Source organism: Urocitellus parryii, chromosome 1, assembly GCF_045843805.1.
Source record: "Urocitellus parryii isolate mUroPar1 chromosome 1, mUroPar1.hap1, whole genome shotgun sequence".
Lineage (NCBI taxonomy): Eukaryota > Metazoa > Chordata > Mammalia > Rodentia > Sciuridae > Urocitellus > Urocitellus parryii.
In genome coordinates this window covers 256,323,188-256,341,343 of record NC_135531.1, presented here as the reverse complement: position 1 = coordinate 256,341,343, position 18,156 = coordinate 256,323,188, and the positions used below count along the sequence as shown (strand labels likewise).

General features: G+C 42.7%; 1 protein-coding gene across 1 annotated transcript in view; it reads left to right on the top strand.

The window, feature by feature from the left end:
• Window positions 1-11,962, top strand: part of Plekhm3 (pleckstrin homology domain containing M3) — a 176,677-nt gene extending 164,715 nt beyond the window's left edge. The window contains exon 8 of the mRNA XM_026394591.2: window positions 10,662-11,962. Within this exon, the coding sequence (XP_026250376.2) occupies window positions 10,662-10,839 (178 nt within the window). The 3' untranslated portion in view covers window positions 10,840-11,962. The remainder of the gene's footprint in view (window positions 1-10,661) is intronic.
• The last annotated feature ends 6,194 nt before the right edge of the window (window positions 11,963-18,156 follow it).

Sequence of the window (18,156 nt, the reverse complement as noted above, 5' to 3'; positions counted from 1 at the left end):
TCAGCATCTAATTCTATTATCATCTCTTTATTAGGCACCTTCAGTATTCTTAATATTAAACCACCCAGCAGTGTTACAGCAGGAAGCATCTGCACGTGAGATCTACAACTATCATTAATAACTGTCACTCAGGCCAGGCCCAGTGGTGCATAACTTGTAATTCTAGCTATTTGGGAAGCTGAGGCAAGAGGTGCTAGGCTAAACTGGGCAACTTAGCAAAACACTGTCTCAAAAAAAGAGGAGGGGGCACTAGGGATGTAGCTTAGTGGTAGAGCACCCCTTGGTCTAATCCCCAGCACTACAAAAAATAATAATTATCATTATTACCACTCATTCAGTTCCTGATGCTTTCAGAATACTTATTATAGAGATAAAGGTACAGTTCATAAATGTTCACACTCTGTATAAAAGTTGCTATTTGGATTGAATCACACTGGAGCATAGAACCTCTGAAGAGCTAGAGGGAGCTTAGCAATCATCTTCCCATGACTCCCACCTCCATTGAGGCTAGAAGCCCCTCTGACATCACAACTGTAGCTACTAAGATTCCCTCCTGAATCTCCATGCAGGGCCTTTTCTGCCTTAGCCTGTTGCCACAGCACTAGCTCTGAAATTTAAGGGTCTCACAAACCATCCATAAGGACAAAAGGCTCTACCTTTTGTGGAGCCCCACTTATTTTTGGCATGGTTTTTAGAACTCACCAAAACAATTAACAGGAAGAATGTTCAGCCTTTTGATTAGAAATTGGAAAAGAAAGGGGTTGGGGTTGTAGCTCAGTGGTAGAGCGCTTGCCTAGCATGTGTGAGGCACCGGGTTGGATTCTCAGAACCTCATAAAATAAAAGTCCATCGATAATAAAAGAATATTTTTAAAAAGAAATTTAAAAAGATAATATTAAAAAAGTAATTCATGTAAAACACAGAAATGTGGGAATTTTCTTATTTTAGAACCAATAACATAATAGAAAAACTTGCTAATAATGACCCTGAGATTTGCCTAAAGCCTGTCTTAGAAACATTGGAAACCATTAACTTGTACAGATTTCACTTAAACTAAAGATCTAGTTTGGCCTTGAGAGTTGGAAAGGTGAAGTATGATAAAGCCTTTCTTCAAAAAACGAATTTACATGCCCTTGTTCTCTAGAAAAGAAATATTTGATGGTAGAGGAAAAGGACATTTATGAAATTAAAAGACTTGGCGGGAAGGCAGCTTATATCTGTGATTGGAAAGAAAATCCTCCAAATCTAGAATGAAGAGACAAGTGAATTTTCCTCAGCAGCAGGGAAGACACAGTGTCTGAAGTGAGGAGAGGGTGGGGTCGGGAGCAAGGCTGAGCAGCCTCTGGTGAGCAAGCATGGTGTTCACCAGCACAGCAGTGGGGGTGGGGGAATTTGGAAAGATCTGATGCATGCATGTCCAGCTTCAGCCAGAAAAGGGACTTTTCCCTTCCTCAGCTTTCTTGAGAGCATATTTAAGATGGTCTGTTTAAACGCAAGAAATTTAGTCAGGGTCTAGCCTTGGAAGGCACCTAAGGGTGATTTTAACGCTTCTGTGCCTCTGTCGTAGGCTAAGCCCACCTGAAGGTGTCTCACCTCACTTTTTCTCACAGAGGGATTTGCAGCTTTTGCTCAGGCCACCCACCACCCAGAGACAATGAAAGATAAAGAGCCAAGGTATTGGTTAGCACAGCTTGTCCCTGCAGCCTAAGCTAAAGGCTTCCCCCAGTGAGGGACTGTGTTGTTCTTTTTGAGATTCTTTTTCTTAGCACCACTAGCCTAGAACACATTGAGTGTTAGAAAACTCTGTAATGCCATCTTGTTAAGAAACTGTCTTGGACTGAAGAAGCAGCTCCAGGGTAGAGCACTTGCCTGGCATAGGTGAGGCCCTGGGTTCCATTCCCATCACCACTGGAGAAGGGAGGGAGTCACGTTGGTGACAGGAGACAAATAAGGGAATAACCTAAAATAATGACAAAATACTTCAGGCCTTTTATTTGACTGCCTTTCTCCTAAAATTTGCATTAATGACCAATAACTTATTCCTAAGCAATTAATCATGCTGCTTATAAAATTGGTCTTATTTTCTGGACTTTTGCATTTTCTAATGTACCATGCTTGAAAATTGCTTTTATTTTGGCTCTACTAAATGCCTTGTACTTTGAAACTCAAATGTAATATGTAAATAACAGTGACTTCCATTCAGTGTCTTAGAGTTTGTGATTATAAGTATTATAAATTATTGTTTCTTTTAAAAGGCATACTTCAAAATATGACAGTTAAATTTCTCAGTTTTGCATTTTAAAAGGTGATACAACAGAAGTATATGTATAAACTAAGATTATTTGTTTTAATCTCCATTTGCCTAACAATAGTCTCATATACAGTTGCCTTTGTCTTAGATGTAGCAAGACATTTCTAAACATCCCATGGGCTCTAAGGAATTTTGAACAACTTTAGGAATTTTTACAGCAAACCATTGCTCTTATTTATAGTTTTCTGTGGCTACAATTATAATAAATTCTAGCTTTTCCAGCAATGGTAGAAAATATTTAAATCTTCCTGTAGTTCCTTTACTTTTGTCATGGTGTTTCCATGCCTAACATGCACCCAGTTCCCTCCACTGCAGCCACTCCAGTAACAGTAATAATCTCTAATAGTAAACAGATTTTCCTGAAGTCATCACAAGAAAAGGTGGGCACTTGTTATTTGAAAATGATAGGAACTTCCAGGTGAACCTTAAAATAAAAACTTAGCAGTTACAGAAACATCAGTAGTTTCCAAATCCCACAAAAATCTAGGACATTGAGTTCAAATCTATTATGATTTTGTACACATATAATGTGTGACATATATGTCTGACTGAGAAGTCCTGTCACCACCCATAGGTTAGTAGGAAGCATTTTTTAAGCATTTACACAAAAGATGACAGTTAATGACCCCAGTGGGATAGCAAATTAACAAATGAATTAATTAATCCTTGTTTGCCTTCTATTTTGAAGCCAGATTTTAAGTAAAGCTTTTGTCAAAGGTATTAGCTGAGCTTGGTTTACAAACTCAAAGTCCAAGACCTGTGAAAGCCAAATGCTTTGTGGGCTGCAATCAGGAAAAACCCCTCCTTAATTGCCTCAGGCTTAAAGGGCAGATAAAAAGATCATTGCAGGACATACCAATTGTCCTTCCCAGATTTGAGGCTTAGCAGGTATTTAGGTATGTGCTGAATAACTTAAAGGACCATGTAGCTAGTACCAGGAGAAGGAAGGCCAGATTTCAAATCAAAGACTGGAATTAAGTCCAAAGTTTTCACTCAGGTATTCACTCTGGTTATTGTTTGATATTGTATCTAATTATTTGCAGACAGACCTGTTAAAAATGGGAAAACAAATAATACCTTACTCAGAAAGCTGTTGTGGGGATTAAAAAGATAATCATTTACGTAAAAACATAGACAAATGGCCAGGCAGATGTTGCCTAGTTTAAATTTTTAATTTTGTTCTTACTGTATTTGCATTTGCCATTCAAAACTAATGGAATAGCTTTTCTTTTCTTTTTAAATTTTTTTTGTAGTTGTACATAGACAGCATGTCTTTATTTTATTTGTTTATTTTTATGTAGTGTTAAGGACTGAACTCAGTGCCTCATATGTGCAAGGCAAGCACTCTGCCACTGAGTTATAGCCCCAGCCCATGGAATAGCTTTTCAAACTAGCACATAGGCACCTAAATTTGCCAGACTTAGCCAAAGGAACTGGATCTTTTCCAGTCTCATACAATTCTAGTCAAACCATATAGATACATTTTTAATCCTACCACCTCTCACCTCCTGCCCTAAGCCAAAGTCGGGAGGCATATACCATGAACAATCCCAAATGTGATAAATGTAGTCTGTTTTCCCCTCTGCGTGGCTCCATTGTTTGTAATCTAAGATTTCTAGATCTCTTGTTCACGTCCTCCCCATCCTGCCTATTTTCCCTAAGTCTCTTGCATTGCCAAGCAAAACAGGGGGGGGTGGTTTGGAGAGTCCAGATTCCTGGTCAGCTTAGGGCAGACCTTTTTTGGAGATGGCACCCCAGGAAGCCGCTCTAAGGCCTTGCACTCTCCTCCTAGGTCCTCAGCACCCAACCAGCCACAATCAGTTATTTCTGACATTTATGTTAATCTTTCATTATTTTAATCTTCATATTCCTCCAAGGAGAATAGCTCTATTAAATTGTATTAAATCTTAAAATTTGTTTAAATCATTTTAATTTTTTTCCTAAGAATGTTTAGTAAAACATTCTGTGTATTTTTCCGAAGTGTATGTAAGTATGTACATAGCACATGTGTAACACGCAGGCTTAAGGTATACATGACACTAGCTGATTTCCTATCTAGGGAAATTACGAACTATTTGCTTATGTTCATTTACTTACACAATAACAGCAAAAAAGCACCAACCCAATACATTAAAATAGCCAGGCCCCAATAACTACTTTCCTTAACTAAGACATTTAAGTAATCATCTTGGTTTCTTGGAAAAGCCAATAATAGCTAGTGGCCATATGGGCACCTTCCATAGTAGCTCTACACAAACCGCACTCGCATGCCTGATAGCATGCACTTATTTCTGCACCCCACCCTATTCGTGTGGGCTCTGCAAAGTGGAAATCAGCCAAAGCTCAGCCCTACTCTGCAGGCCTTTTGCTCATCAGAGATCTAACCAAACTGAAGCCTAAATTTCAATCCAAGTGAAAAATCTGAAGCCATTGCCTGGGCCAAAAGTAAAAACACAGCAGAAAGAGAACCCAACATGCACAGAGCAGAAGCATTTCAGTGACCTCAGCTCAGGGCAGAGGCCTTTAGCAGTTTCCTGTGACCTCCCTGAGTGCATCCAGAATCTGGAAGGGTGCAGACAAAGCCATCGAGCCTGTCTCTAATTGGCCTCACATCATCAGCATTCCAGAACAGGAAACTGTCTGCAGCCAGGAATTCTTGCTTCTTTGCCATATTTGAGATGCAAACCTTTCCCCCCTGAACGTATTTAGTTCTATAGTTTGTAGCAGGACTGTTTTCCTGAATTTGATACCATAATAAGAACATCGTGTCTGTTCAATCTCTTGGTTTCTAGATTGTGAACCTCTGCCTTACTTACCATGGGTCAGTAAGTTAATTTTTAGGTCAAAGACTGTTCATAAAATGTACAGTCTCCTTCCATGATGTACTTGCTAAGATGCAAAGTGAGATTTGTGTTTCCCTGAAATGATGGAGATGCTCGCCTGAACTTATCCCAAGAAAGGGGACCAGTTTGCCAGGGCACACACAGATAATTAGTAGCTTCTATGGAAGCAGAACTCCAGTCTCTCTGTCCTAGTCCCATTTGTCGTGGTGTGTCCAAGCTTAACATGCACCCAGTTCCCTCCACTGCAGCCACTCCAGTAATTTAACAAACACTTCATATAGGGTGCTAAGCTGGTGTTTCCTCCAGCCAGCATTTACTGTTTCTCTCTCTTCTCTTCTCTTCTCTTCCCTTCTCTTCTCTTCTCTTCTCTTCTCTTCTCTTCTCTTCTCTTCTCTTCTCTTCTCTTCTCTCTTTCTCTCTCTCATACATACACAAACTCACACAAGCTCATGTTTAACAATCCTGTTTTGTTTTTTTTTTTCTTGGGTAAAGTGAGTATACACTATGGTTGGGCTGGGAGAAGCCTTAAAGGAATTTTCAATGTTTGTCTGGAAATTTTTGAGAAAGGGACAGAGTCAGCTCCTTTTGGCCACACTTCTTATAGTCACAGCTGTATATACTAATTTATATATGTTATTTTATAGTTTGATTAAAGCAAATAAATAAAAATAATGCATAATACCTTAAAGCCCCATCTCATTTTGTCCCAGCTTCTCAATTTGAGACTTTCTAAGGAGGAGGCAGGAAAACCACATTCACATTAATTCATCCACAGACCTTAGAGCAAGAAAATTTGGAGAGAAAAAGGTGTTACTGAGAATTTTTTTTTTCATACCCCAAACCTGCAAGTTGGAAGGAACCTTACATATTATATAACCCAATCTTGTTTACTCCTGTAGAGACTGAGGCTTAAAGATGAAGTAATTCACCTGAGGTCCCTGTGACACCAGAGCCAACCTGGGCCACGGCCTTGGACTCCTCACTCCATCGAAGCTCTGCCCTGTGCAGTGAGCAGCCTGGTGAATGTTCTACCAGGCTCTTTTTCATTACAGGAGTTACTGAAACCAACTGTCTCACAGTTGCACAGGAGCAATCTATTTTAGGAAGCAAATGCAAAAGTTTTTCACTTAGATTTGCCAGATGGTCTGAGAAGGGCATGAAGATGCAGAAAACACTGCAGAGAAATAGCCCAGAGAGTCTTGGCCAAAGAGCAACTAAATATCACTGAGGGCCAACCATAGAGAGGCCTTTAGGTAGAATTGAAAGGTCCAAGTAAGTTGGTAGAAAGTTAAGGAGTTACTGAGCAATGCACAGCCTCGTGTTGTAGGTACTATTGACTTCTTAAAAGATGTTCTAAATTTTAGAAGCCACAAGATAGTTAATGCTAGTGAATTTCAGGTATTTTAATCAAATGATGTGTTTAAAATAGATATTTGTAAAAGTTATTGAATAAGTGTACTACACTGGATCTTTTTGCTTGATAAAAGTATAAGTCAGTAGGTAATATTTGTAAAATTCAGAGGGAGGGAGGATTCTGTTTAAGCACCTCTTGGGCACCCCCTGGTGATGCCTTTTTCAGATAGATTAGGCCAGTGGCTCTCAATAGGGATGATTTTGTTCCCCAGGGGCATGTGGTGGTGTCTGGAGACTTTGCTGGTTGTCACAACTTGGAATGGGAGATGCTGCTCCTTGCATCTGCAGGGTCAAGGCCAAGGATGCTGTTTAACATTTAATGATACCCGGGCCAGCCCCTCACATCCAAGAACTATCTGATTAAAAAGGTTAATAATGCTGAGGTTGATGTCCTTGATTAAGTGGAAGCAATGGATTTGCTCAAGAAAAAGTGGAAAACCCCATGGCTGACTTTGGTCAATAGCAAACATGTCTCCCTGCACTTGCACCCTCTATGACCCTGGGAGGGGAGGACGTAAGGGCTTTGTTCCCTGTGGTGTACAGCAGCAGCCACAGCGCAAGGAAGCTGCCTATTGCCGGGATGATGACTTTGACGTGAAGATGTGGCTTTCATTGATTGTATCTGCAGAAACACCAAAAGCCATTTCTCTTTCATTACCTGTTGTAATTTTCAGCAGAGATGATTACATTGGTAGATTGGCCTTATATGAAAAACATGTTCCTGAAAAGTTGTGCATGTTAAATCATAAATAAATACAGTCAGGAAACAGTAAACACTCAGAAGCCAGCAAATCTTACCCCCCACCCCAGTTCTTGGGATTGAACCCAAGGCACTTTACCACATCCCCAGGCCTTTATATTTTTATTTTGAGACAGGGTCTCACCAAGTTGCTGAGGGCCTCATAAGTTGCTAAGGCTGGTCTTGAACTTGCAACATGTCTGTCTCAGCCACCCAACTCACTGGGATTACAGGTGTGTGTGCAGCCCCCTGATGCCAGTGAATCTTTTTCAAGTGAAAAAATCCCTTTAAATAAAGTCCTGTTCTCAAAGAGGAGCACACCTATAAATTGCATTTTTAATGTAAATATTTTTCCAGCATGTTACTTTTTTTGTGTATGTGGAGCTCCAAAAATTTTATATCATAAAGCAATTTCTTTCTCCTTCCTTTTCCTGTCCTTTTTCTTTTCCTTTGAAAAGAAAATCAGGGTGGGGAGGATTAACTCTAGATTGTCTGAATTGGGGAAGGTCATTAATCAATCTATCCATACTAGAGTTGAAAAGATGCCTGCTGGGTTACAAATTGTTAGAAAATTGGACTTGGTTCTATTTTGAAATCATTAATTTTTTATCTCATACTTTTTTTCAGTTACTGACCTTTGGCTAGAAAGAGCAGGTGCATTCGATCCCTCCATAACCCTATGGGTGTTTTTGCACCAGAAATATCCGATAACATTCAATCTCTTCACTCACTTGGGCCTGGTATCAGCAGAGATAAGGGAGTGGCACTGAAGGGACCCTTTTTCTTCATCACTCACTGCCCTAGGGCCACATCCCTGGATGTGTAAATCCCCAAATTACCCAGCAGGACAAAAGGGGCATAAAGGAGGAAATTTATTTGATAAAGCTACCATTAGTGTCACTTTAGTGATAGGTGATTACAGAGGTGTGATGGGCAGGGGAAGCCACTGCCTTTGAGGAAGGGCTTGTCAAGAAAAGCCTTCTGGGTGTGACCTTCATCCCCACAGACAGGAGGGAAGAGGCAGGGGAGAGGGAGAGACTAGAGGTGACCCTGCCATATCCAGTATTCCACCAATGTCAAGGAGGTGGATACTGGAGTCACCTGTGAAGGATGATGTCACACACCATTTGTGTGGCCTTCCACATATTTGCTCATTTTAGCCTCACAGCAACCCAGTGAGTAGGAAGGAGATCACCATGAGCAGCATGTTATAAAGTGGTAATAACTTACCACTCAGCTACAAAGAAAGATCTGTGGTTCAACACAGGTCTTCTGACTCGGAGCCCTCTGTTTCCCTGCACAAGGGCACATGCGCTTACTCAGATGGCCAGTAAGCAGCCTGGCGCTCAGTGGGAGACATGGCTGGGCTGCCAGGAGCCTTGGGTTCCGGCCACAACTGTCTTCAACTGTGTCCCCAGGAGACAATGACTAACCCTTTTGGAATCTGTTTTGTAATCTGTGAAATGAGGGGGTTGATTGAGATGTCCTTGGTCACATAGGTGAAGATAGTCCCTGCAATGACACAGGTGAAGTCTGCAGTGACGCCCCACAGAAAGACAGCAGGCAGCCTGAGGGGCAGTGGAAGGGGCAGTTCCAGTGTGCCCTGCACCAGGGATTATACCAAGCACCTTCCCCATGATCTCATTTTAGGCACTCAGCACCCCAACAAGGCAGATGCTGATATTACCTCCATTTAGCAAATAAAGAAACCGGCGCCTGGAAGGTGAAGTAACTTGCTCAAGGGCATTGTTTAGTCTGCTCAGAGTACCATACCAAACACCACAGACTGGGCAGCTTAAACAACAGAAGTGTGTTTCTCACAGATCTGGAGGCTGGAAATTTCAGATCTGGTGCTGGCAGGATGGGCTTCTAGTGAGACTACTCTTCCTGGCTTTTAGGTGCCCTGTCTTCCTGTGGCCTTTCCTCTTAGGCACAGGGAGAGAGAGAGACTGAGAGCAAACCTTCTGATGTCTCTTCTAAGGTTCTGTGCCTGTTGGATCAGGACCCCAACCTTGCACTAATACTGCCTAAACACAATGTCTCCAAATGCAGTTACACTGGGGGATTGAGCTTCCACATATGGACTACAGTGGGACCCACTTCAATCCATATCAGTGGCCAACAGTGGGAGGTGATTTGTAGATCCTTGCCTGCTCTTCTACCCACCACTGCATTTCCCTTTGCTTGGAGAGCCGAGCCTGGGCATGAGGACCTTAGGGTGCTATGAAGCCCCTATCTGCTGTCTCTCAGTTAGACCTCCTTCCTAATGTCTCCTGCCAAGTGACTGCCTCCTTTCCAGGACATGAGGTTAGATAGGAATCCTGAATGGTGCAAGGGACAAGTTGTGGCAGACTAGGAAATAACACCCCCAAGATCCGACTGAAACTAGAGGTCCTGTGGGAAAAAACAAAGAAGGCTGAGGTGGATAGGGCCTGGAGGAAGGGTTCCTCAATCCCTCTTTAAACCCAGTACAGTGCTGGTCCCCTCTACACTGGCTGCTGCTAACTGAACAGAATAATACAGGCGATTCCATGGGCTCCTAGGATGAGGTGAAAGTTGCTTGTCACTCATGTGTGGAAAGCTGAGAACTTGATCCACATCAGCAAGCCACTCACTGGAGCAGCTATAGTTGAGCTTGTCAGACATTATTAAAAACTTCGCAGTAAAAACAAGCTATTCAGACTCCTGTGCAGGCTTCCACTAGACTGAACAACAAACTAGTCATCCACCTGGAATGTCTCCCCTCCATAAATTACAATATCTGTCCTGTCATTGGGGAAAAGAACACATTTTCTTTCCTACTCTCTGGGGCTTCCTTGTTCATTCTTATGTTGTCAAGGTAGGCTTTAGAAAGTGGGAAGCTTTTCCTAATTTTTCAAAAAAAAAAAAAAGTTGGCAAAGAGTAATAGACCCCAGGACATCATTCAGAGAATGGAAATGTGTCATTTTACCTCCTCAAACTGTCAAATCAAGGCAGCAAGTTAACAAAGGACCACTTAGCTCATTATAACAGAAGTAGAAAGCTGTATCCTCACAGAGGTGGTGCTCAGCCTGCTGTGAGGTGCGAGTGTTTCTGGTTATCCAAGCAATTCTCATTTTCTGTCACTTTTCCTAGAGTCACTACCCACCCTTCCTCTTCAGTGGAGAGAAAACAGGTGCGTGGATCTTCCAGTGCTGCCCCTTGTCGCTGTGATAACATAGTCACTGGACACCTGCTGATTCCCCACCATTTCTCCTCCTGTGGGCAGGGATGTCCAGGATAGTAGATGTGTCCCCATCTGCTCCCTGAGTCCGCACACCTCAGCGTGTCACCTTCTTCACTCTCACACATCGTTTCGCTGGTTGGCTTTCACAGGTGTGAAAGCTGTGGAGCTGTCTTCCATTCTGAATGCAAAGAAAAGTCTGTCCCCTGCCCGAGGTGCGTCCGCAGAGAGCTGCAAAAGAAGCAGAAGTCCTTCTGGCAGAGGCTGAACGTGGATGAGAGCCTGGAGGAGGCGTGCACCATGTTCGAGCTGTCCTACCAGAACACCTGACCTGCCGTCCAGGCCACTCACCCTGTAATGACCTGGCCAGAGGCTTCCGAGGGGACACCTACACCCCTGTGAGGAAGAGCACCCTCTTCAGCTAGTTGTAGATATATATGTTTATTTATTTATATACACACTGTATGTCCTGTGCGTAGGTCCTGTGTAAATCATTGTCTAACAGGTCCACAGAGCTGCTGTGGCTGAAAACCTGCCGATGGCTGAGTTACACTTGGCCATGAATCTCAGCTGCTTGCTCCCAACAAAACCTGGTTTACACACAAGGCTGTATAGTTCTGACCTTTTTTTTTTTTTTTTAAGTTCTTCTTATTTCTTTCTTCTTTTTCTTTTTTGGCTCTGAGGACCATTTTGTTACACAAGACATGGGAAGAAGCATTTCCTGCAGAGCAACAGAACTTCGGGTATTTTTCTGAGTTATTTATTTTTAGCCTTCTCTGAAGCCAAGGGAATTGAGGCAGGCATCATCATGCTCTGTTTCATTAGGAAATCTCCAAAACACAGGAATGCTCCTGGATTCTTCCAGGACCAGTGTCCTGGACAGAGGTGGGGATCATCCCAGCAGAGCCGCACAGTGGGAAGCTGGGAGAGTGTGCTTCCTCTGACAGAGATTGAAGCTCTAACTCAGGAGGAAAGCTGGTTCTGGTTTTGAAGTTAATCTCAGAAAGTTTTTTTCCTGAGAAAAGAGGAGAACTCTGTGACCAATAACTGTATGTTGGTCTGTTTGCCACTACAAGTCCCAATGCCTGCCTAATGATGTGACTCTCCACCATTTTTGCCAGGTTGTAAATGTGACTCTCTTAAAACAGTTTTCCAAGGGTATTGTGGGTGATTGTTATGATTTTTTCATGGTGCTGGCTGGAGAAAATGTCCTAGGATCATCATTAAAGACATCGGAGCCTAGACTCGTAGGTGGAGTACACGGTCCGTGTCTGGGAGGAGACGAGCTTCGATTTCCTTTCACAGAGTCCTGCCTGTGTGGGCAGTTTCTACCCAGGCCTTTGAAATGCTTTATTTCTCAATGTTCACTGCACTTTCATTTTGATCTTTGTCGATTTAACCACTCTTGATTTCTGCATTTTTTTAATTATTTAAGAAATCCGAGTATCATTTTGAAAAGCATCTACTTTAAGCTATTAAGAAAATTTCAAACTTATAAATAGAATTAATGAATTAAATCTAATATTGTTTAAATAAGTAGATAGACACATATATAATTGCCACCTTAAAGTAAAGCAAAAAGTGCTAGTATAAATAACATATAGAAATAAGAAACATAACAAATTGCTTAGCTGTTTGGCAGGATAGTGGCTTCGCACTGCAGAGCCCTGGTAAGAGCCAGCATAGCAGTCTCTGTGACCCACGGCAGGTAGGACAGCACTGGAAACTGAACGGCTCCCATTCCTTCTATCTTGACCCTTTCTTGAACAAGAAAATATGCTTCTAATGGAACAGTTCTCAGTCTTCCTTATGAGAAGATCCTGTATCTTTCGCCCTGGCAGATGTCACCCATGCCTTTCTGGTTTGGACATTTCACCATTGCAATCTGGGGAGTCAGTGGTTCCCAAGGTCCATGGTACATCCAGCCCCACACCTTGCTCCATCCAGAGACCAGCTCATGATACTTCCGTCCATTTAGAGGCATTTCAGACTGACTTTTATGCAGTTAGCTGTAAGCATTTCACCTCCCAACCTATGCCTGTTCTTTCAGCCCCAGACCACACATTTCAACTTAATAATTCGGCACCAGGCATGCATTTATGTTCTGCTTATACAGTAGCTGTAACCAAGGCATGAAACTTGTTAAAAGGCCAGGGCCCTATTCACGAGACACCTCATGGTGCCTTTTACTCTTAGAAAAGTAGGTTGACTCCCCCCAACACATACACACTGTAGTTATAGAGAATGTTGCACACAAAAGAAAAAGGGTGGAAAGTCTCAGACACTTGGCAACCAGGCAAGCAAATTTGATCATCTCCTTTCCTCCTCCCCTTTGTGAAATACAGTATTTATATTTTCCAGCCTCAGAGAAGATAGCAGAACATGATCTTTCACAAGAGAATTATAGACCTGCTTATTATAAAACAGATGTGCTCCCATGGCAAAGTGCCTTCTCCCTCCGCCCCCAGCTCCCTGTCGCTGTAGCTTACTTTTGCCTTCGCTGTAATTAATGTATCTGTGATTCCAACTGTCAGCGAGGCCTTCCCAGCCCACTGAGATTGGAGACGGGAAGTATGATGCCCCCTCCCCAACATCTTCACTCTATGTACAGAATTTCCTGTCCCAGACACCCAGGGTCAACCCTGACAAGAGTTAAGGGTGACATTCTGAATCCCTGCTCTAAACACCTTTGTTTTTTTTACCAGTACCCGTTTAGAGGGCTCTGCTAAATATTAGCAGTCCCTGGGAACAACTAAGAATTTTCCACCCCCGTCATATTCTGCTTATTTTCAAAAGGGAAAAAAAATAAATGTGCTATCACCATCAGCTACCCAGAACTGGAACTGTGTCCCCACGGCTTCTGTTTTCTCTCCTTTTTGTACAACCCTGACAGCCTTGTTCATGCCAGCCACAGGCCTACAACAACACTCTGCCACCACCACCAAAATCTAATAGGACAGAGTGGAGCCAGCTTAGGAGCAGGTCTGCCATGAAAATTCAAAATTGCTGTTTTCAGTCCCAAATGCCGTAGAGTGTATGAACGCCCTTACTGTTTTCAACCCTAGCAAATTCCTTGTTGCAATGTTAGGTAATTGTTCCACTGCTTAGAAACTGTCAAAAAAAAAAAAAAAAAAAAAAAAAAAAAGGCAAGTCTGTGGATTTCCAACTTCTTAAGACCAAACTGATACCTGATTTTCCTCGTGTTCCATTTTTCATCCCATGGTAAATATACTGCACGTAAAGCATAGGAGAAAATGGCCAATTAATCTTCTGGAGCTGGCGGCCAAGTTCAGGGAACTGCTTTTCACTGAAAGGCCCATTCCCTGGTGTATAACTTGAGGAAATCCCTCCTACCAATGCCAGAAACTCATGTGTGAGACCGTCCAACCCTGGTGAAATGTTGGCATCCAACCCCCCAGTAAAGAAGCCAATTCCTAAAATAGACTTCAGTTTGCACCGCTGCAGGACAACCTCAGAGCACTTAGGAAGTGGTAGACTAGGGTGGGTGTGCTGTCCGGGGCCACCCCTTCCCAAAGTTGAAATGTCTCTACGTGAAAACCATGGAAATCCACATCCCCTTCTGCTTCACTGTCTTTTCAGAGGACTCACAGTCACTTTCCTGTCATAGTGGTAAGGGTCATCTTGTTAGGAGCTGAGGGTAATCACTTCTTAGTTCTTTTCAACTAGGCCTATCCCCAAAAGAGAATATGGCTGGTGCTTGGGATTTGTGGTGCCCGACCCAGTGGTACCCTTCAGGCTCCTGAAAAGGAACTGTGCCATGATTCCCTCTCAGCTGCAGTGGGAACCAAGGTGTCTCTATCACTCTGGTTACTGAACACAGCCTGTGCTGGCCAGGTCTGGACTCCATGCTCATCTCTGCATGTTGAGTGTTCACCCCAGCTGTTAACACCAGATAGTTTCGTTCCTCCTCCTCCTCCAAGAGGCTTGGCTTCCAAACCTGAGGCTTTGTTCTGTATCCATTGGCCAAAAAAGGCCACATATAAATTAATTGTCAGGGCGAGGCTGGCATGATGCCACTCACCCTGAACACTTATTACAGAGACAGGCATTATCTGAGGTCCATTCCGCTCTGGAGTCAGGGTAAAGCCACTGCTGCTGCTCATATGTGTGTGCAGAATTATTCTTCTCCATTATCTGCTGCACTTTGTTTTTGAAATAACTAGACTATGAAATAAATCTTCAATTCTCTATTCCAATACTGCCTGGCTTCAATACAGATGTTATTTTATTTTATTACTTCTCACAGTAGATTGAGTACAATTTTTTATTGCACTTTTTATTTCTTGAGCTACCTACTTTGTTTCATACTTTGAAATAATGTGAAAAAGTAGAAAATTTGGGACACGACTGAAAGAAACAACACTGCTCTCTTTGGCATGAAGGGAGTCATTGGCAAATCCCTCTGCTTTCCCTTTCTGGGTGCCGTACTTGTCAGTGATGGGCATCAGGGACTTCAGATGTCCTGCTCCTTGTGCCACTCTTCTGACCCAAGTTAGTGCAACCAGCTGCTCTAGGTCGAGTCCGGGGATGGGTGAATAAATCCTGCTCAGTTAATCCAGACAGACAGATGTTGATTTCTATCGTGTGGGACAGTGTTTTGACAGTTAAAGCTTGACACCCAACAGCCTTTTTATCAACAGACTTTTCATTTCATTGGGTTCAAAAACTCTGACTGAGGGTTTTTTCTCTAGTACGTTTTTGTAGGTCCATGGCTGAAGTCAAATCCAAGCCATTTGTTAAACTCTAGGTAAAAGCAAAACAAATATAAGTGTGGAATATCCTCCTAAGCATAGCCACAGTTGTCAGGGGTTTTACTTACAATGGGTTCCAAGTGGCCACGTTACATGGCCCTGTGCTCACAAGGGTCCTCTGCTGTGCTGAAAGGCCATTAAATGAGATAACTGCTGCTTTGCTTTGGTTTCTCCCATGGGCTGCTCATCTTGTTGGAAAGCACTTGAATGAAGCCAATTGTTGCCCAGGGTAGAAAATTCAGGCACCTCCAACAACTCTCACACAGTGAGGATTGCTTCTGACTGGCCATGAACCACAAACCAGCCCCTCTCTCCTTCACTTGCTCTTCCTTGTCCCTAGTCTTGAATCCCAGCCCAGATTCAGGGCTCACAGCTAATAACCCACCCAGTGGACCACTGGGCCTATGGCCCCTTCTCCATGTTGGCCTTTCCACTTGTTTCTCTTCCCTGTAGGAGTGCCTTATAGTGCTGTCTAGTGCTTCTAGTCTATCTACCTGACCCACTTGAAGCCTGCAGGACCCTTCAACTAAATATGGATCCCTTCACCTCTTCCTGGCTGGCTGCTCCTCACACAAGTGCACCTGCAGCCCACATACCCCGAGATGCACGAAAGACCTTCCACCTTTGCTTAACCTGGTGCCTTAACCTCATGCATAAAGGGATTCACATGGCAAACATGGTTACAGTGGTACAAGCATTGGCTTCTTAGTGCCATTGGCGCTTTTACTAAGAGACACAACCAATCAAGGTTTTAACTTTGTTTCGTACTGTTTCTTAGTCACTCTTTTTGATTGCTTGCTTGCTTGCTTTCATTAACCAAACTCAGGGGATGTCATCTTGTCACCAAGGCCAATGGAGAGAGAAGTAAAACCAGCTATCCAGAATTGAATCAGTAAAGTCAATGAACTTAATCTTTTTCAGGTTCAAAAATTACACAAACACAAGGAGTTTCTTTTCCTTTACTGTATGAAGATTTTCTTTTTATTTTGCCACCTATTTTCCACATGGGAAGTGGAAGCCTCGTGGGTAAATTTTGATGGTAACATCTCTGTGTGGCATGGGCAGTCCACTGAGCTATCAGATTAGGCTCGTGCTACTAGAGGCCTATGTTCTGGCTTTGGTCACCTATCAGACTTTGACTGTGAATAACTGTTAGCCACCATCGAAGAAGTAAGGAAAAAAACCTATTCCTAGCAAATGGGAAAAGGAGAGGCAATGCCTAGGTTGCAAATGCAGAGTGTGATGTGGTGCTACAGAAGAGTTTTGCACAACTTGTTCTCAGGCTCCTGCATCAGATCCATGGGTTTTCCTCATTTCTGCTCATGCAGTACAGAATTGACTAAAATTTTGGCTTTGGGCTATTGTATCGCTCTCTGTTAAGCTATTTGTCATAGCTAATGTGTTAACTAACGTACATATGTGGGTTTTTTTCTGGATTATGTTGCCTTTTGTTTTGGCATAACTTATCCATATTTTTGTTTACATAATTTAAAAAAATATCAGTAACTGTAATAATATAAAACTGAAGTTGTGTTGTTGACAAGAACCTATTGCTTTTACAGTCATCTGTCACATAATTTAAGTGCACCCGTTCTTAATGTATAGAATTATCTTGCTCAATAAACAATTTAGAAAGTACTTTCTCTTCTCATAACAACTTCACTGAAATACTGTTTTTGAGAGGTGTTGAAAGCCCAAGACCAGCCCTGGATATTAGTTCAAAGTCAAGATTTGAGGTTTATTGGAAGTGAGCTACCAGGACTTTAAAATCTCTCTTAACAGTAGCCTTACAGATGGTCTTTGTTTTTTTGTTTCCTATATTCATCAATCTACAGTATTCTCATTAATCCTTCCCATGTTTATAAAAAATGGATTGTCACTTGTAAAAAGACACATGTCGTGTTAGCCTTATATGCTGAATCGAAACATGATTGCTTTTAGTTGTGAGACAAGCTGCCCCAGCTCATGCATTGAATGCCCTAACCAGCTCTTTCCCCAAGGCTTCCTGCTCTGGTTTCATCTTTCCTCTTCCGCACTCTCCAAATTAAATGGACATGTGCCAGGCTAAGGAACTGGTTCCATGTTTTTGGAGTGAAATAGCAAAGTGTAAAAAATAAAGAGTCGGTGTTTATGCTCCAGATAGCAGCCCTCTGAGAGTTGGGAGTGATTGAAAATGAGTGCAGCTACCTCCTGCCTGGGCTGGCCCTTACTCCTCCACCAAAAAGGCGGTGGGGCACAACAACCGTCCACCTGGAACTTTTCAAAAGCACCATTTAAACTCACTTTCCCAAAGAAGGACATTGAAAAGAGACCAGAACAGGCACCTCTGGTAAACATTTACCAAAGGTGAACCCTGAGCCCTACTCCCTGAGACACACCCAAACTGGGTCATGCCCAGCCTCTCCTACCCCACCCTCAGGAAACCAATCAAGTCTCACGCCCACTCTGTCCAAGGAATAACTGGACTTCATCCTCACACAAAACCTGCCACAGTCTATGATAAAAAAAGGGACAAGTTAATGTTTCACTGCCCCAAAGTAGACACACGTTGTAGTCCGAGCCCAGATTCCACTACTTCTCAGGACAGGTGAGCTTCCCCCAGTTGGAGTATACTAGTGTGGCCGAGCAACTCCAGATAGTTTGGGCATCATCAAAGAGGAAGATATGCAAAGATGCTGTCAAAGTTCATCTCCCCCCACCCTCAGGAGACAGTGATTTGAATCTCCCTTGTTTTCCTGTTCTGTTCTTGATGATAGCTCAAGAGGATGGCTTAAGGCAGTGGTTCCCACATTAGAAATACAAAAATAAGAGCAAAATGTCAGGTGTCCTCACAGACGGTTGAATCAGGATCTCTGAATGGGGCCTGAGTATTGTA